Genomic DNA, 21,362 nt, shown 5'->3' on the forward strand with positions numbered 1-21,362 from the left:
GAATTTTTTTTATTTTGGAAATACTTTAAAATTATTAATTATATAACATATTGACATGTATATTTTGGAAATATCGAATGTAAATATCGAGAATTTTGTGCAGGGCACCACGTTTTAATTTGTAAGTTTGAAACAAAATGGTCGTCTGAAAAATCATGGCAACTGTTTGGTAAATCAGCGATGCGCAAGCTTTCTCATGCGACCCAATAATTGTTATTCCAACTTGTTATTGATACGATAATGAATAAAATTTCCACGCTTCAGCGTCGGTAGGAAAAAATTAATCTTATACTTAAAAGAAATTGAGATTAACTTGAAAAACTAAAATTAAAGTTAAGGGATCTTGGACCGTAACAACGAATCTGTCGCGTAAATGATAAGAAAATAAAAATGGCGAATGATATTAACTAACGTTTTCATGTACTTCCAAACAATATAATTGAAATAAATCCATCTAAAAAAAAAAAAATAAAAAAATTAAAAAAAAAAGAAAAAATCGAACGGAAAAATTGAAAATTAAGGTTGGCTTACGTACAAAACTTAAGCAACATTCCTCGTGCACCGATCAGTGCAACGAAGTCGTGCAACGTGAAACGTATCGGTTAATTCAGGCAAATAAATCGCAATTATTCGACGACGGTGTCACGCGATCTCGTCGTTATAACAGTGGAGGGTCCACGTGCTCCGTCTTGCTCCGCTAACGCGACCGTTCTTAAATTAATCGCACGGCCGCGATAAACTCGTCGAAGACGATGCATCCCCTCGATGCATGCATACGTACGTACGACGATACACCTGTTAATCGTCGTCGATCGATTAATCTTCCAACCGGCGAACAGCGATGGGAACGCTCGTTATCGTCCCGTCCCGGAAAGTAGAATACGACCAATAGTCGCCGTTGTGGATACACAACGACACACGTCGCTGCTCAATCTATCCTGCGCATCTATGCAAATTCTCACCCCTTTTCTCGGAAATCTATGCGTGCCGCTTCTTTTATCAACGTGCAATTAAAAACGAAATGCCCGAAAAAACAGATGATCTCGCGTGTCCACCGATAAGATTCGCGTGACAACGAGATTTTTTTTCCACACGAATTGCTGGCGATTAGAAACAAGCAAGTAATGGGGTTTTTATTATTTAATTCAGAGACTTTGCCCCTACTTCTCTGATCGCCAGCGCCGTCCCCTCCAACTGCATCGATCTCACCGTTTTCTTGGTGAGGAAATCAACCGAGAGAATGGGGAGATCGGTGCAGTGGAGGGGGTAGTAGAAAAGTGGGGGCAAGGCCGCCAGTTAACCATCTTTGATTTAATTTACGTTTCAATGGGGTTGAATGAAAGTTTTTTGGAAGGATGGACGAAAGAGCGTAAGCGAAAATTGTTGACTTTGGAATTCGACGAGATACAGGTCGTTTTTTACATTGGATATTTTAAATGTAACACGCAACGCGACGTAGATAATAAAATTTCATGAGGCATGTGCCTTTTACTGTATTTACAAGTTTAAAATAACGTTGTAATATCCGAGTTGTACTGTAAAATACTGTAAAATACACTGTTCTGGTAAATTTTCTTAAAAGCAGTTTTGTTGCAATCTCTGTGTCAGAAGAGCTAAGATATAAAATACGCCGGTGCCATAATTATCGTAGCAGTTCCGAACAAAATGAACGAGAGAGATTTTTAAAGTGGTCAGTATAATAGAAGTGTACGATGAAAAATCACGATGCTAATATTGGTGCGTTAATTCATTCCTGTCTACGTCGATTTGTCGCGTACACAAGTGCATACGAGTAAACATCACGGTACGCAGTGTATTGCAGTGAAATCCACGGGTCAAATTGCACGGACGTTTCCACTGAAATTAAACGCGCGTCAACGGTGAAACGCGGCGATGATGTTCGCGACTAACTTGAAACTGTTCCACTGTTTCCGACAAATTATTCCTTTATGGCCAGATTTGTTCGTTCACAGAAGAAAAACGCTGTTAATTAATTGTAGCTATCTGTTCTCTGTAATTTCACATCCGATGAACTATTGATTGTTACAAATTAATCGTCTGTTATATTAACAGCGTAAAAATGGAGTTTCATCTACTCGCAGAAGAAAAATACTGCTAGTTAATTGCAACATTTATTCCAATTTTGAATATGACGAACTTTACGATTGTTGAACTTAATCGCGATCATTTGTGAACAAAATTCGGCTCACGATACGAATTGTTCGTAATTGAACAAACATCGTATCGGAAAGTAAGAGCAATAACAGATTTCCAATTTGTCCGGCTTCTTTTACGAAGTAACCTTTGTTTTCGGTTTTAGCAAAATACGAGACAATTTAACGAACACTACGATAATTCAAATTTTAGTTTTTGAATTAATTTCGGTGCATCGACAGACAATAACGCCACTTCCAGATTCGTGGAATTTAATTTCGGCGTTTGCAGTTCATTGAAACGCGTTTCCCCACGAAAATTTGCCAACAGTGACGTCCGAGAGAAGAAAAAAGAAAGAATCCCACTGTTCTATCGCGCAGAGAGTTACGAACGCGTTAATAGCTGACGAATCGATACTGCGGAGAATATAACGGAATGACGTGTCGTCTCGATTCGAGTAAAAACCAACCAGCGGGAACAAACGATAATCGCGTCCCGATAAATTTTCGCTAGCCTCTCGCGAAAAATAATGCGCTGTTTGCATTTTTTAAAGAGCGCGATTCAGTTTGTTGAGAAAAAAGCAAATAAGCGAGTGAAAGAGCTCGAGCGGATATTTTCAAGTCGTATTTAATTCAAGTTGAGGATCAACGTTACGAGTTGAGATTAAAAATTTTCACGAAATTCTAGAATCCAGGTGGAAAACATAGTGACGGGGTCGACGTTAAAATTTTCATTACAAAATTGTTGAGAGATAGAATGTACGAGAAACCGAGTTTGATGACACAAACTGATTGAACTGAACTGACAAAAGTCGAAAACCGTTTCGACGAGAAATTGCAATAAATTGCAATTAATGAAGAGACGATAACATCGCGTTACCAACATATGTCGCTGTCAGGATTAAGTTCGAAACGATATGTCGTAAATAATCGTTAAAAAGGCAGCGAGATAAGTGTTAGAGCACCTGACAATTTTGTTACGAGTTCGATTAAACTTCGATGTACCGACAATGAGTTCACGGTTCACATTTTCGCGCAAATAACATCTTTCGCTCAAAATAGGATCCCGACCTATCTATCGGGCCCACCTCTATCCACTCGGGTAACACCTGTTTGACGCTCCCGTAAAATGCATCATCGCTAATTGAAATCACAGCGTGTTACAAAGCCGCAACAGCGGTTCTCAGGCCATTTACTTTCCATTATCCTCTCTCCGTTGCATTTACCATTTGCCATAATAACTATTCAAAAATTATGCTCGCTGTAACGTACGCCAAACGTTATTTTTAAAGGAACTGAAGCTACCAATTTTCTCAATTCGTTAATAGATTTGAGGCGGAGGCTCGACTACTATTATTATTATTATTATTCTATTATTGTTCTCATTATGTTACAGACGGTTCTCGATCAATAAATTTCGACTGACTACTCGTCGTGACTTCTCCTTTCGATCTCAAACAAAGATAAACAATATTTACTCACTCTGAAGTCAATCAGAAGTCAGTTCGACGTGTTTTAGCTGCTATTTAGAATTTGCTCTTACCTGAAACAGAAAATGGAAAACGATATTGATTTGATTTAAAGTGTTATTTCACGATTGTACAGAAGGTTAACACACCAGGCATCCAACGCACCATTAAAGAAAATAACAGAATATTTAATTATTATTTATTTAAAATCTGACGCCCTAATTACTTACCAATAATTGTTATTATTTGAACAACGCACGTATTATGTAATTGCAAATTTGTTACACAACATATGTGTTATTAAAATAGTCATTCTGAGTCTCTCAAAGTAGTCGAGGACCCATCCATCAAATTTGACAAAAACAATTCGCTCCACGACGAATCCCAAGCTCGAGTCGGCATTCTTCTTTTATCTAATTTTATTTTACCTAATATCGAGCAATCAGTCGCAGCAATTAAATCGACGACCGCAGCCGTTCGAGTTTCACCGACAGCCGACGGCAATACACAAGGGGTAAACAATCGGCGACGAGGCTCCAACATCCCAAATGGGACGCGCGATGGATTTGCTGCTGGGACGTCGAGAGATCGCGATTATCCGCGCGCGATTACGCGCGATAGCGGGTGTCGGGATCTCGCTGGAAACCGGAGCAAATGACGGAAAAATACGAGTCACCGGGCTTTCCGGTAAACAGCCAATCGATCGATCAGCCGCGGTTGGCGTGCGGTGCTCGCCTAACACGCGAGAGCGCGAGCCCTCTGCGCAACGCGACGCGGCTCACAGTGATGTATCAAGTTACAAATATATTTTCTAAGCATTTTTACAACGCCTTGAACTTGTAAAACTCTTTGCACTGTGCGTAAATCTCGAGCCAACAATTCGGACATACTCTTTTTCACGAGCTGCTGATAATTGTAACGAATTGTAACGAACTACATCTGATGCGTGAATGAGCATAAAAGAAACTAGGAATACAGTCCATTGAATACACACACTTCTAAAAATTATTAAGTTTTTCTTTCTATTGAACAAATGATACGAAATCTTTCTTATACGTATTTTTCCGTAGTGCTTTCGTCGACATGTACAAGTAACATAAATTAAACTTTTTGCAATACATTTTGTGTTACTAGAAAAAAAGGAAAAAGATAGAAATATGGTAATATTTAGCAGGTCAAAATGAGAGAGTACATTTCGTGAAAAACAATGAGGTGGAATGAAAAGGAACGTGGATTTGGAATTCGATAATTATTCAATACTTGATATGACCTCCTTTGCATTTAATGACAGCAGCCATTGTTCAAGACAAAGATTTAGATAGATTTTTCATGATTTTTTGACCTAGTTCTTCCCACAATACATCAATATTTAATTGTCTTCCATTATAATTCTCGCGAATTTCCCCCAACTAATTTTCGCTTGGTTGGCCATTCTAAAACACGAGTTTTTTGGTCTGCAAAATATTGTTTCACTGCTTTCGCGTTATCGCGTTGAAAAATTTTGTATTAATTTGTTTCAATATATATTTCATTATTTAATTTTCCCGTAATAAATTAATTATTTTCATCTTACCTCGATAACTAATACCTCCCCAGATCATTATACCGCTGCCTCCCATGGGTCGACGGCTCAGAAGTTGCTGCTCCTTTCGTAAATCACGATAACAGTAGTGGAGGACATCAAGTCCGTCTTAATTGAAAGTCTTTTCATCGGTAAATATAATTCGTCGTCGTTATTTCTTATTTCGTACAAACGTATTGCGAACTGTTATTCTTTTGCCTCAACCAAGCAATTTTTGTTGCAATTTTCGTCGCTTCAGATATTCACAATTCTTTAATAGATGTCGAACATTCCTAACAATGGGATCGTAACTCTGCTTTCTCTGCAATTTGTCTCGCGGAGGCTTTGAATTTGACGCGATACGTATTTTAACACGTTTATCTCGAACTGTTGGACACCGCGATCGTCCACAACATTTTCTTTGTCCATAATTATCGGAATCTTTTGGTAAATTCATCATCCACTCTGCGCGACTTCTGTTAAGTCTTTTGGCTACTTTTGTCACGGAATAATGTTACTTGTTCAATTTCAATATCAAGCATACTTCAGCTGGATTTCAGATTTTTCTCGCGACTCGTTTTCACGAATTAACTGACCGTATTTCACGCGAATGTTACACTTTCGATAGTTCCCGTTTACGACCGAGCAGCGTAAATATGCGAACTTGTTCAAACCTGGCTGCCTCGAGGCTAAGCCGAATATTTACATTTTCGTTTTTGTGTCTCTTTGGGAAGTTGTTTCTCGAAAATGGTAGTCAACATGAAAATTCCTGATGTAACTATCTACACATTGCCTCTACTTTGCGATACATAACATAAGACGTAGGGGAATTATTATCTTCTTGCCCCGGAGAATATATAATAAATATAGTAATGAAGTATTCAACTAGTTTCATGGCTGTGAATAGATTTATCGTAGTAAACTAAACAATGGAATGAAATTTTTAGATAGTGCTAAAATGAATCGACGAGGAAGACTAGAACTTTATCATTGTTTTAATATCTTACAATTTCAGTGAACATTAAGTGATATAATATTAAAACATAAGAGTCTCAGAAGACTATAACAAAGATTTATGTTACATCACATAGCTATAAAGAAATATCAAATTTTTTAACATTTTCACTATGCCTAACTTAATTCTTTTGTTAAATGTATGTTTCAAATAAGTATCTTGTAAATTCACATTAATTTTAAATTATATCAACATAACTGTAACAATCGCCTCTCATTATATATAATATAATATGATATTAAAAATATTTTTAATAAATAAATTTTAATACGGCAGAATAATGCTTTGAATTTGAACTTCAAATATAAAATTTTTACTTTTATTAAAAATTTCGACGTGAAATATAATAACATTTCAAGATTCAAATTCATTATATTCAGACAATTTCATTTCATTTCATAATTTTGTTATATTCATTTATGATTATAATTATTTCATTAACAATATATTTTAGTTTAGAATTAATATTAAATGAATTCTTAAATCAATTTTTATTAAAAAATCATACAATTAAAATTACTCGAACTTTAATACCAATATTAATTTTTTTAATAATTGTTATCCATCATTAAAAATTTTATATTTTATCGATATTTATTTATACATACTGTATAATGTTAATGTTAATGTCAAAATTGTTTTACATAACACAGATTGACACAGACAACAATATATTTTATTTTAGATTTAATATTAAATAAATTTTTAAATCTATTTTTATTAAGAAATCATACAATTAAAATTACTCGAACTTTAATACCAATATTAATTTTACTAATAATTTGTTATCCGTCATTAAAAATTTTATATTTTATCGATATTTATTTATATATAATGTATAATGTTAATGTTAATGTCAAAATTGTTTTACATATCACAGATTGACACAGACAACAATATATTTTATTTTATATTTAATATTAAATAAATTTTTAAATCTATTTTTATTAAGAAATCATACAACTAAAATTACTCGAACTTTAATACCAATATTAATTTTATTAATAATCTGTTATCCGTTATTAAAAATTTTATATTTTATCGATATTTATTTATACATAATGTATAATGTTAATGTTAATGTCAAAATTGTTTTACATATCACAGATTGACACAGACAACAATATATTTTATTTTAGATTTAATATTAAACAAATTTTTAAATCTATTTTTATTAAGAAATCATACAACTAAAATTACTCGAACTTTAATACCAATATTAATTTTATTAATAATCTGTTATCCGCCATTAAAAATTTTATATTTTATCGATATTTATGTATATATATAATGTATAATGTTAATGTTAATCTCAAAATTGTTTCACATAACACAGATAACAGTTCTTCTACAATAAGTGATCGAATATGATTCCCTAAATCGTTGTATACTGTTCATCATGTACAATTCTTCAATGACAATCTCTACTATTTGAACTGTTCACAAGGTACAAGGAAAAAAACTTGCATCACAAGGGAAAAATTTCGTCGTTCGTCGAAAATTTGTCATGCAAACGTTCCATTGCGCGGTTGCAATCCGCCACACGCGATTGTTATCGGGGAATCCGCGCTGGGAATCGTGGGCCGGATTTAAGGCCAGCCATGGATTTCGCGGCGGGTGGCCGCGCGGTCGAAATTTAGAAGTGACATCGATTTGGTAATTAACGTGGCCTCGCTGTGCTAATTGCGACGGCCACGGGAATCGACTCCTCATCCGTGGCCAGTAGCTATCCTGCTACATAGTTCCACCAGTTAAGTTCAATGGATTGGTTTCGGTACGGATGAAACAGCAGCGTCGGCGTAACCGGGTGCGTCGATATCTCGACGAGACACCGGTTCGGTTGAGACTGCACGCATATACAGCCCGGTGGATTGTACGATCGCGTTCCAGTCTTTCGTGAATGCGATTATTCGGCTCGGCCAATGAAACGCGTTACACGATGGTTTCAGCTTGCTGAATATCAGGTCGCTCGATATAAGCGACCACGTTGCCCCGCGACGCGAGTTTCCGCCGCGAAATATTAATCACTCGCTGTGGAATATTCCCAGTTCTTACGAAGTTCGTTTGCCGGACCCGGGGATTAATCCATTAAGATTGGCCAACGTTTGCGTCGACGCAGAGCAACGATAAAACGAGTGAAACTCGTTATCGAATAAACGAATAGTAATGAAAATATTTCGATGGACTCGGTGCTAAATTGGCACCCGGTTGGACGATATTTGTATACATCTTCAGGAAATTTTATTTTCCCCAAAATTTTGCTTTCGGTTTGGTCATTCTCTTATTGTCTGCAAGGATCAATCAAGTTTAGACACTTAGTCTTGTGCGAATTTCTCTTTTGCCATCCGAGTTTTTGTTATCGAGCTAAACACGTTAAGTACGTATCTGGTTTTGCCCTACTTTTTACCCACCTACGTTTGCTATGCATGCTGATCGATCAGTGAGAAAAATTGTCAAAGAGAGGAATTGTTCCACTGGGCGAAAGTTCGAATTGGTAAATTAACCCCAGGCACTGATTACATTACCTCTCATGAAGCTTTAATGCGAATCAGAGCGACGTAATAATAACATCTAATCTCACAAAGAGCTGACAACTCCGAATTAACCAGAGTTACACTGGCCAATAAATAAATTCATCGTGTCTTCCCTTCATTTCCAGTTTTCGATATTTACGCGACTAAACTGTCCCCGCGCACGAAACAGAAAAATCGCGCTGAAATCAGTGAAATCCTTCGGATCCCTGCGTACATCTTTCACGTTTTGAAAGACTCGACCGTAACGTAGAATATTCACGGTGTCTCTCGACGAGGAGAGGCTAGAAAGATAGAAGATTTCCTGAGCAGAAGGGCAATGTCCACAGGGCAACGGAATTCTACGGGATTCAATTGGGAGCGGCGGACGTCCCCGAGGCTCAGCGTGTTCCTTTGAGGCGAACAGCGGAGAAAATGGACAATGAAACGACCCTATTAATTATTCCAATTAACCGCGGAGTGTCCCTTCCGCGATTCTTTATTTAACCGGGGCAGGTTACCCGCTTGAAATCTTCGTGCCGCCACGCTGAACAGCTTCTTCTCGTTTCACCAACATTTCATCAGCCCTTCCACCACGCCGAGGAACAACCGAGTCGAACCTCGGTAATTTACGGATTTACTACTGGACACGTTATCTTGTTCTTCCAAACGTGTTGTTACATTTTTTAACTTGTTAACTGTGCAGTTGAAAATCGAGCAAACGCAGAGTGAACGCACCTATTTTAAAATTGAATTGAATTTTATCCTAGCAGTTGGTTCTCTTTTTTTTTGGAATTAATACTTGCGTAATTATTTTTCGTATTTTTCTTACTGTGTAATTGTATCATGAATATATTGTGTTATTACTATTACGTTATATTATTATATTGTTATATCATATTACATTATATTATATTATATAAAATAACATAATAATGTATATGATTACATAACGTAATAATATAATTATATAATATAATAATGTAATGTACATCTTATTGTAATGTATACTTTTATATATTTTATTATCTAATTATATTATTATGTATATTGTATTATTATTACGTTACATATGTTACATTACTATATCACATTACATTATATTATTATACAATAATATTATTAATATTATTAATATTTCTGTCACATTAATGTAACAATCCTAAAATATTGTTACATTACTATATTACATTACATTATATTATTATACAATAATATTATTAATATTATTAATATTTCTGTCACATTAATGTAACAATCCTAAAATATTGTTACATTACTATATTACATTACATTATATTATTATACAATAATATTATTAATATTATTAATATTTCTGTCACATTAATGTAACAATCCTAAAATATTGTTACATTACTATATTACATTACATTATATTATTATACAATAATATTATTAAAAACTAATATTTCTGTCACATTAATGTAACAATCCTAAAATTCCCTCACATACGATAAATATTATACAATAAAAATATAAAAAAATAATCATAATCATAGTATTATATTATTATACAATAATATTACCTAATGTCATGCAATATGTAAAATCGTGCAATTGTTTGAATGAAAATCAATGCCTGCGTAATATAATATTTACGAAAATTTGAAAAATCGCCGCTAATATCGAACTTGCAGCTGAGCTCTGTGGAAGCCGCAGAATGTTCCGTTCAGTGAAAACCTTCTGTAACGCTCGTTACCAAACACGCGGAAGGTATTACGATGCAAGAACTCGGATACGCGTTTCGTAATCATAGGTGCTTTTACCAGAAGCCGATGGGTCGAGTCATCGGTTATTTCGAACGGAAGAGCCGCGATGGAAATTAATAATCCAGGCGTCTTTTTGCAACCGCATTGGCCGCGGTTTCGCGGTATGTAATAGCTACGCGACTCTCGTCGCTGTCGAAATGAAAAAAAAAAAATAAAAATAAAAATAAAAAAGAAAACCGATGATTTTTCGCTGGAATAACAACGCCGACGTCGACGACTGCGAAACTTTCAGATGTGAAAAGCGTATCGCTTTGTACTCTCGGTCGCTGTCGAAATTAAAAAAAAGAAAGAGCTGATTTTTCAATCAATGGAATAATAACGCGAGATTTTTTTTTTGATACTGCCTTTAAAGCAGTCCCCGTCGCTGTCGGAATAAAAGGAGAAAGAAAGAAAACTGATTTTTCAATCGGTGGAATGATAATACCGCCGACGTCGACGATTGGAAATTTTTACGTGTGTATCGAGTCTAAGACACGTGTTAGATCGCGCGCTGCAATGAAATCGAAATTGAAATCGAACTTGTCTGCTCGTGGAAAGTGTGCCACGATTAATACCGATTCTCGAAACAGTAACAGGTCGTATCTCAAGAATGATGGGAGATACAACAATGCTGTAGAGAAGGAAATTGGCCAATAAGGATCTACTTTCCTGCAGATTTATTCTTTCGATGCGTCTAGAAAACGTTGCTGCAACTTTTCTGTTTTTAAATGGAATCGTAGATTTCTTTTTTGTACACGAAAAAACCGATGAAACTACGTTCTAAAAATGTACTAACCCATGTATGTCGAGAAATTATTAACGAATTGAAAGAGAGATACTTTAACTTCAATTTTGTAAAATTTATCGTACGAAAGACGTGACAGCACAAGATCAGTGTTTTTACATAGATTTTGTGAGTATGTATATGTTTGAAGATTTCAAATAGTTGAAAAAGTACAAGAATTTTAATCGTTAAAAGTTCAATTGAATTATGAAGTTGAAATAAATTCTTTGAATTCATTGAAAGAAATAGAAATATTTGTATATTTCATAGGCGCTCGTTCATCTGTTAATTGAAATCCTATGAATCCAGAAGACAACGATGTTCATTCTATTACTTTATTGGAATATATAAGTCTACCATTCACAGTGGATAAATTTCTAAATTTCTAAAGTTTGGGAACTTTACCCAATTTTCGCCAAATTGATTGCCTTATCGATTCTGTGCGTCATTTAGATATCGGCGTAATTAACTCGCCTCGGCCAAAAGTACTCGGCAAACAGGCTTTAATGGTAACTGTAAAAGCATTTTACAAGCAAACAACACCCGGCGTCGTATTTTAACTCTCGAATTCTATTTTAACTCGTAAACGAGGCACAAAAAAGGTTTGCAGAAGCTTGCAAGGAAAAAAGCAACGCTACGAGAGAGATTTTCCCTCTTTTGCTCGCATTTCTCTCTCTCTCTCTTTCTCTCTTCGTCTCCACGAGAGTTTCCACCTTCCACACGTGAATCGAAAGGAAACTTCTCCCTTCGGAGTGAATTCGCCCCCGGTGTAATTACATGCGAGATATTTTACAATTGGTATTATCGTGCACTCTCGCATTGTCCCCGCGAGGCATGATGAGCACGTGTTTGTCATTCGTACAATACATCGGCTGTATCGCCGTATGGCGTGAGAAAACTTGAATCGCCATTGTCATGATAATACAATTATCCTGCTTCTCTAAGTGGAATGATGGATCGAGAGTATAACGAAGCGTACCGGAGCACGCGAAAACGTTGAAAACGAGAGGAGACGGTGACGGGGCTTTGTCAAAATATCGCTCGGTGGCAACTCTAGGTGACAGACATCGAGTCAAAATATCGAGTTAAGGGTTAGGTTCGAAATAATTTCTAGCGGGAAAATAGTTCGATTTCCGCGATTTAAACTCTCCTTGTCAATATCTCGTGAAAATGTCTATTTAAAAGATATCGAAAATTCGATCGAAGAGGATGGTGAATTTTCAAGGGACAAAAACTTCGTCAATTCTCGACAAATATTTTCCTACTCTCATCCGAGATTTGTGGAATGATCTAATTCTCCACATAACGTAACAATTTGCTTCTTCTCGGTGGAGATATCAGTTTAAATAATTGAGTACGTTCGTTCAAAGAAGGAGAGAAGAAAAAAAGAGAGAGAGAGAGAAAAGGAAAGAAACGAGCTGTCGTCAACGACGTTCAGAAATTCCGACTTCATCCGGCATTCATGAAATCTCGTAGAAAAATATGATCGCTCGGAACGCGATTCTCGATCAAACGGCTCGTTCAGCGAATGAACAAACTATAACTGAAATCGTCTGAGAAAAAGAATTCGTACGATCGGAGATAATCGCGGCTCGATTAGTACAATTCACGCTGGCTTCTGTGTAACGCTTTCAGGAACTCAAGGATTTGCTGGCACAGAAAAAAAAAAAAAAAAAGAAAAAGAAGAAAAATCGATACCTAATGCAATTTTGATATCTCTCGTATCCGGGATGCGCGGTTTCTTATATCGGCAACCAGCTCGTATAAACGTAATATTCTTGTTCGGTAATATTAGGTCGAGGTTCGTTGCACAAACGAGCAGTCTGTCGTTAACACTCGGTAATTCTACTGTTGCGTGTGATTGTTACTAACTATCACGAATACGTTTCACTGCGAGTACTTGGGGATATTTAGCACTGGAAGTACCGATACGACTGAAGCATAAAATCAGAGATGTCAAATCTCAACAGAACTTATAGTACATGAGCTTTTATTTATATATATTTTATGAAGAATCATTTAAATCTATAAAAGTACACTGTTTTGCGCCTAACAAGAATTATTGATCGTTTTGACCATTTTGTTTAAAAAAGAAAAAAGGATTATCGGATCATTAATTTTTGCCAAAACACGAAAAACCTAAAGAGTCATTAAATATTTTTAATACGATTAAAAAAATAAAACCGTTAAAACCCAGTGTTCGAAAAATTTGACTGCGAGAAATATTGTACAAAGCTGAATCAATGAATATTTCTTGTTTCAAATAAATGAATAAAAAAACATTCGCTACTTCGGAAAATTATTCACACTGGCAATAATTGTACAAATACACTTGTTTACAAATTGTACAATGACTTAGTAGATTGTCTTGGTATCATTGAAAAAGTTAAAATTAATATTTCGACACGACTGCTCTTTTGTGCAGCACCGTGATACTACGTTACAGGAATAAACTGTATAGTAATTAATATACTACGTAAATTTATTTATTTCTCAACCTGTTCTAACATTAAGAAAATACTATATCGTGCCTCGTTGCAATCATCATCATTATTATTACATCTTGTCGATGGATCATTAAATAAATAAAATGCATTTTCTCTAATGCATATTTTTTCATACTTTAATATTAATATAGAAGAGAAGAGTCTACTATTACTGTAATCAAGAAAAATCTATAGTTGCTGTTTCATCTACCGTAACAACAAAAATCACAACACGCATTCTGCACGAAATATGCAAGCACCTGATACATCGCGCTCAAAAAGTGGTCGATCGTTGTAACGTCAAGAGAAAAGGAGCCTATTCGCGGTTCGAACAAAAGCGCCAAAACGAAGGACAAGAATTTCACCCGGAATAGAGAGTATGTGGAAATTCATGGTGCGACGACACACCAGCAACGTAGAGGTGAATTTAACATATGTAGGTAATGTTCAACACACACACACACACATCGTAGACGTGCGCGTGTGGACGCGTAATTTCACAAATGGCCGCCTTTTGTGCACGGTCTCGTAAATATGCGAAATTACAGCAACGATTGGACGTTCGCGCCTCTCCGAGCGATTTCCACGACCACGGAAAATCATCGTCGCAGCGAGCGCGTTTCGCAGTCATTGCTGAAGAAACGACTTGCACGTGCCTTTTTTTTTTGCATAACATTGGGTTTTTGCATAACACCGAGTATACTTGCACTCGGATCGACTCGTTAAGAGTTAAAGTTAGCTTCGTAAATATTAAAAACAATTGAGACCTAACAATTGAGTCGCGCAATTTGAAGAGGTAAACGTCGCGAAACCACGTTGCTAAATATATACATACGTTACACGTAATGCGTTGAAATTTATAAAAAGAACTGTTGATATTTATTGTGTCATTACGTGTGTACGTTCACAAGTGTTCGAACACATTTACCACAGTAGAAACTTTTTTTTATATTAATCGTATTGTGTGAAACATTTTATTAATAGTGTTTCATTGACAATTCGTCAACGTCACAACGAGAGACGATTATTTATCGTTGTTGAAATTTAAAATTGAAGTGAAAATGTATAATATACAGGCAGCATTTTAAGTATTATAATGATAATACTTAAAATTATAAATATAACACTTAAATTAAGTATTATAATATACTTAAATTAATATATATTTAATATATTATTATATACTTAGTATATTATTATTATATATATATAATTAGTATATTATTATATACTTAAATTAAAATTATAAATTATAATACTTAAATTAAGTATTATAATAAGTACAGTGTCATTGCCAGTGAATATCGAGACTCACATAATAAATCTATTCATATAATGGATTGCGCCTATAAAACATGTGACATCTATAAAATGTATTCTTTTCTATTTATGATTTCTTCTCTAATTTCTATGCATGATACATCTTGTGTGAGTGAATAAGTGTAACTCATATTTTAAAATTCAATACAGACGTATCCTAACTAATATTCGCGAAAGGATTCTCGTCAAGTTTGATCGTAATCGTAATTTTTCTCTCCCGAACGAAGAAAAATTATTTAGTCGAAGAAACGGCAACGGTAACGTCTAGATTCATATCAACTAACTTCTGCGTTTAATATTTATAAAAATTTTCTCGTCTTCATCATGCTTATAATTCTTCTCTCCTCCGGACGAAGAAAGATTATTCAGCTAAAGAAATACTCGGGGTGGGAAGAACATCCAATTTCTAATAACTAATATTCATAAAAGCTTCCTTGTCGCGTCCGATCAAAATCGTAATTTCTCTTTCTCGAGCAAAGAAAAATCGCCAGGAAATATTGCAAGAAACATCTGATTTCACATCAACTGACTTTTATATCCAATATTTGTAAAAAGGTTCCTCGTTACATTGACCACGGGATTTTTATGCAAGTGAATAGTTTTGAATAAAGAAATAAAAAAATCGGTAGAAAATTGTTTTACAGAGAAAGCTATACATGGAATATTATTACATTTTTATTGAATATTATATTTTTATGTTTTATTTTAGAATATTAAATCTATATTTTATTATAGAATATTATATTCTAATTTATCTTGTTGTACTGTTGTTGAGAGAATATTACATTCCAATTGAATATGCACTATGTTTCTTCAATTTCGTGCAATTACATAAAATTCCGCAATGCAGCGACAATTATCATAATATCGTCACAAACAGATAATTTTGCATTAATATCACGAAAATTTCCCCGCCGCGTTTGATCGTAATTGTAACTGCTCTCGGCACCGAGCGAATGGAAAATTGTTCGAAATTGAAGAGACATTGAAGAGGACATACGCGAACAAACGTAAGTCATTTCGAGTCGGGTTTAGTTTTCCCCCGATTTCCGTCTCACGTGTCGTTTCGCTCGGAAGTCTCACGAAGGCCAGTCACACGCTAGATTTCACGGTTCTGTTTAGAATTTCATTTACCGAAGGCGAAGCTGCTGCAAATTCCTGGCAACGTGACAGCCCAACGTGAACGCGTCGAGGGAAACGAAGAGAGAAAGATACACACACGCGGGCGAACGTGACTGCACGGGCTACCCGTTACACGCGAGGATACGCTCGAAGTGTTTGATCTTTTCTTGACTGCCGGCCAATACTAACGACCGAGAGAAACAAAGCAATTTTTCCGGATACACGTGAACGTTGCACGAACGTTGACGGCGTTGCGCCGTGAAAAAATTCAGAGACATTCCCCTTCGACCTGACGTTTTATTGCATCAAGCTTGAAATCTTCTCTCGGCCCTCGAGATAAGATCGATTTGGTAAATGGACTCTCGAACTGAACAGATGACTCCAAGACGCAAATGTTAGTCCCTTGGAAAATTCCGACAAATACACGGGCGAGTGCATGTAGGATCGATTGAATGGCAACGCGCCGCGTCGTGGAGAAAATATCGATAGAATTTCGTGGAACAGAGGTCAATCTTACAGTAAAAATATTCTTAACTCTGGAACGAACAACGTGGTTCAACTTGCGCTTACACACGACGATAAGTAGCGATGGTGGTTTAAAGGGAATTTTTAGAAAATCTTTGAGAAAATCTCATGTTCATGTTCCTGACGTTACGATTACAGATCATCGAGAACGACGTTAGAATTCAATTTACTTGAAACAAGTGCATTTTAAAAATCTCACACGCGCGTATATTCATTTAAAATTAATTGATCGGTATTGTATACGACAGAGGAGGCTAACTGGCGCCCACTATTTTCCTGGTCGCTAGCGCTACCCCCTCCACTGCATCGATGAGCGAGAGAGTGGGGGCTCATGCACGGCGAGGAAATTTCAATGTAGTGAAGAGATCGATGGAGGGGATAGCGTTCCGAACGTAGCGATCAAGAAAGAAGGGACAAAGGTCCACGTTAGCCGACTCTGGTGCACGATATCGATTTTTAAAATATGTTCACTGTTCTAGATTTCAGACTTTATACAAACATAGTGTTAATCGTTACTCAAACTCGGAACTGTACAAGCGTTTCTTTACTTTTTTCACAGTATTCAGTCATTTATTTAACTACCTTAAAAAAGCCAACGATGTTAAATCATTAGTCTATTCATTTATCATTAAATATTTCATTCAAACATTGCTGATTCAAATCTCCACTGTGCAGTACCGATTCGACGTGCAAGTTTCAAGATTCCCCTTATTTTTCAACATTGCACACATTCGGAATTCGTTTCAATCGCGCTGCATTATTATTACACGAGATGAAATCGACTCGGAACGTACGGCTCGAGCGCAATTCCAAAGCGTCTGTTTATGCGGGACTGCAGAAAACGGTGTGCATTAACAGGTATTCGAAGGATTATTTTACGTGATCAGGTTGGCAAGTCGGTGCCGCGTCGAGCGTGCCACGGAGAGAGAGAGGATCGCGAACGAACGATGAAAAACTGCTTGGTATTCTTGCGAAACACGCGTCGGAAACGCTTGTTTAGAATCAATGGTGGAAACTACATAGCCCAGGGCGTTTCGTTCGACTTAGAGACTTCGGAGAATCAGCCGGATTCAGGCCGTCATGAGATCGTCTCATCAATGGAACTGATTCATCGATCGTTACACGTGTCCGGCTCGTGAAGAAATAGCTGGCCGATTGATTTCATTGCGTTGGCATTGCGACACTTGTATATTGAATAGAACGTACTGACATAGTTAACTTTTCTCAATTTCGAGTGCACGAAAGTGCTCGAACACTTCGAAAATGTACCTTTTATAATACGTATTTAGAAATAGTACGAAGGAAAACTAACGTAGTTTGCGCTCGGCCGATAGTTGCACTCGGGAAGGAAACTTGGCCAGAGAGCTCAATTTGTAGCCTCGCGTGTTTATTGCGACGTGGCGGTTCTCGTTCGTTGATAAAGAGGTAGAATTCAGGGGTTCGGCAAGTTTGAGGTAATAGTGCCCTATATCGTGAACCGCTGTCGAGGGAGATGTCCATTTAGAACGTTACGTCAAGTACACAACTGAGACAGACTCCTATCGCACGTCTCCCCGGGATCAGTCGGGATAGTCAACTTTTAGATTTGCCCGGCAATTATGCCAAATATACACAGGACGCGTAATCCTACAATTTCGTATCAAAGTGTAGGTACACTATGTAAATAAACTGAGTTAATCTTTAGAGGACCAACTAATCATAATTTTCATTGTATGAAAACGTTAACACTGGAACTACCAAGGCGATCGAAAGCGATCAATTTGTAATTTTTCCTTTTAGAAATTTTAGAAAGAGATGCAAAACACTGTATTCCTCGTCAAAGGAATTTACTCTAAATAGTACTCTACTATTCTACTATATATAGTAAATATATAGTAAATACTACTCCACTATAATAAATAATTCTCACAGTAATAAAGATACGAAATAAGACAAAACGAGCGTAAAAGAAATTAACACGAAAATAAATCGATAGTTCACCTCGGGGTTAATAATCTCGCGGCAAAAATTCCCCGGGACGCTTCGCGATGAATCGATAAAAACGAGGCGATTTATTTCCCAACGATTAATCACGGAGGCTCTCGCGCGGCGATTCGCGGCGAATTCCAAGAAATCTTATGGAATTGGTTTGCCGCCTTGCGAAACAGAAATTTCATTTAACGGTGAATTCTCTTGGAATCCAGATAAATTAGCCGGCCTTCTTTATGCCGGCTGATCGCTAACCAATTTAGGGTCGCGCCATTGGTTTGTGCTTAGCCACCGCGAGAGGGGGAAGAGAGAGAGAGAGAGAAAGAGAGACAGAGAGACCCAAGTATCGCGGTAATGGTGATCGATATTCCGCGGAATGATCGCGGTTAATGCCTGTTTCGGATCATGCGGAATTGAACGCACATTACGACGTTCTATATGCGATTTTCTATTCACCAGTCTTGAACCGGAAGCTATGCGCAATTGGATATTAGATAGATTAATGTATATACATATATATATAGATTAATCGAATTTAAGCGCCGATTATTCAGAGCTTATGAATGAAACGCGCTGCCCGATTGATGTTAATTTCATTCGGACGAACCGTACGATTTACAGCGATTTGAAGAAGGTGGGTTAGTTCTTCGCTGACAAATATGTTTGCCAATTGTCGTGTTATTACAAAGCGACTCGTACTGCAATTATTCTAATTATTTTCACAAATTTTTACAATCAATTTTTACCAATGATTTTTACAATATCGTATACTAAATTGTCGATATTGAAGCTTTTATAATTCCTTAAAAAGAAAAAAAGAAATCGTACGACTCTGGCCGGTTTTAAAGTCTGAAGCCCCTACTTTGAAAATACATCGTTCATTTTATACATATTCTACAATGTTTTCATGATATCTAACAAAGACACTTTCCTTCTCGAAAATAACATAAATTATCATAGTACGTACTTTATAAATATTAAAAAATTTGTTTCACGATTGAATCTGACGATAGGTCTGCAGATCGAAATTTTCTCTTTACAATAAAAATTCTAAAAAAATTGGCTGTACGATTTTTATCTCCAACTCATGAATCACAGTACTTGAATGTGGAAAAAGCAATTCAATTGATCGTCTCTAATTTCCAAATGAATTTGTAAGTAAATTAAAAAACACAAACGATACAATAATGTAGATGTTTATGCAACATGTAAGAATTAAAGGAACAAAGTTTATTTCATTTTATTCATTTCATCTAATAAATGAATGTGTTTCGTTTAATAAACCTGTGAATTTATTTAATCTACCAAATATTGTAATATTCTAGTTCATGTAGTTTTTGTACATCGTGTATATTATATTCTATATATTCTTAGAGTATCCAATTTCCTAAAAATGCATGAATGCCGACGATCAATCAATTACTAAGTTTATGTCTTTCATACGTGTAAACTTTTTTTTTCATGTTTATATATCCCTGTCAGAATTTCGATTCTTGTCCAAAATTCTACAGCGCGATCGTTTAAAGAGATTCAACCGATTGTCATTTTCGGTAACGTTCGTGCGTAATAACACACAACAGGCAGCAATGCACGTTAAATTACACGCGATTTTCAAACAAAATCATATTTATCTACGACCAATTACAAAGTTACGGTAAAAGCAGCTCGTTTGTAACTCAGTGGCGGAAACTAGTTGCTTTTTACTGGAAGCTGATGAGCTCGATGCCCGTAACCAAGCTGGCTCTAATGCTCGTAATGAATCAAACTCGAAGCTCGTCGAATCCCATGAACACAAAGTAATATAGTTGGCTATAAAACTCGCGTTCCCGAGAACAAGGGAAATCTCTTCGGACAGGCGCTTCGCGAGCTGATTGCTATACTCTTACAACGATTTCCTTCGACTAATCGATCATCACGACAGACGAGATTTTTTTAGAAATTACAGTGAGTGAAACAGCTATTCACACGTCTCTCTAGTCTCTTTAGAATATCTTTATGAGTACAATAACGTATGTACTCACACTCAGAAATCTTAGGACAAGTATAAGTGCTTGTACAGTAAAACTAATATAATAATTACAATATAAATTACAAGTTATAGTACGGTAAATATTTACAATATAAATTGCACAGTATAAAAAGTATAAATTATACAATACAATGTACAATATACAATATAATTAAATACAATTCTGTTGATATATTAATATGTTGCATTATAAAATATGTATACACGATAAGCACTGAATACTAAACACAAAACTGTCCTAAGACTTTTGGGCGAGACAATATATAATGACTTCAATTAAATATTAAATATTAAATTTAAATATTAAATATTCGAACATTAAATATTGAAATTGTTATAATTTCGTAGAAATCGCGTAGCAGGAACCTTGGGCTCGAATTCTCTGCATTCCAATTTCCCTCCCGACACAAGCTTTTTTACACTCCACCAGCAGTTTCAGTATTAAATCTGACCTGGAACGAACATCGAGTTCGAGGAAGACCGTGAAAAACGCGCGAGCTCGCGAACAAAAAGTGAGTTCCCGAAATCGCGATGCCCCCTGTATGTAGGAGCAACGAGGTTTCGCGTCGAAGTAGGCCAGAACGAATTCGTTAACGTAGCCTGATGCCTTAGAAACCTGGCGTTATTTATTTCTGGACCGTTGAAAAGCCG

General features: G+C 36.1%; 1 protein-coding gene across 1 annotated transcript in view; it reads right to left on the reverse strand.

Moving 5' to 3' along the window:
• Nucleotides 1-3,638: 3,638 nt before the first annotated feature.
• Nucleotides 3,639-21,362, reverse strand: part of LOC122533363 (semaphorin-1A-like) — a 372,885-nt gene continuing 355,161 nt past the window's right edge. Inside the window, exon 6 of the mRNA XM_043662998.1 lies at nt 3,639-3,696. Coding sequence (XP_043518933.1) covers nt 3,676-3,696 — 21 coding nt within the window. The 3' untranslated portion in view covers nt 3,639-3,675. The remainder of the gene's footprint in view (nt 3,697-21,362) is intronic.

Source organism: Frieseomelitta varia, unplaced genomic scaffold (genome assembly GCF_011392965.1).
Source record: "Frieseomelitta varia isolate USP_RPSP 00005682 unplaced genomic scaffold, Fvar_1.2 scaffold_522, whole genome shotgun sequence".
Lineage (NCBI taxonomy): Eukaryota > Metazoa > Arthropoda > Insecta > Hymenoptera > Apidae > Frieseomelitta > Frieseomelitta varia.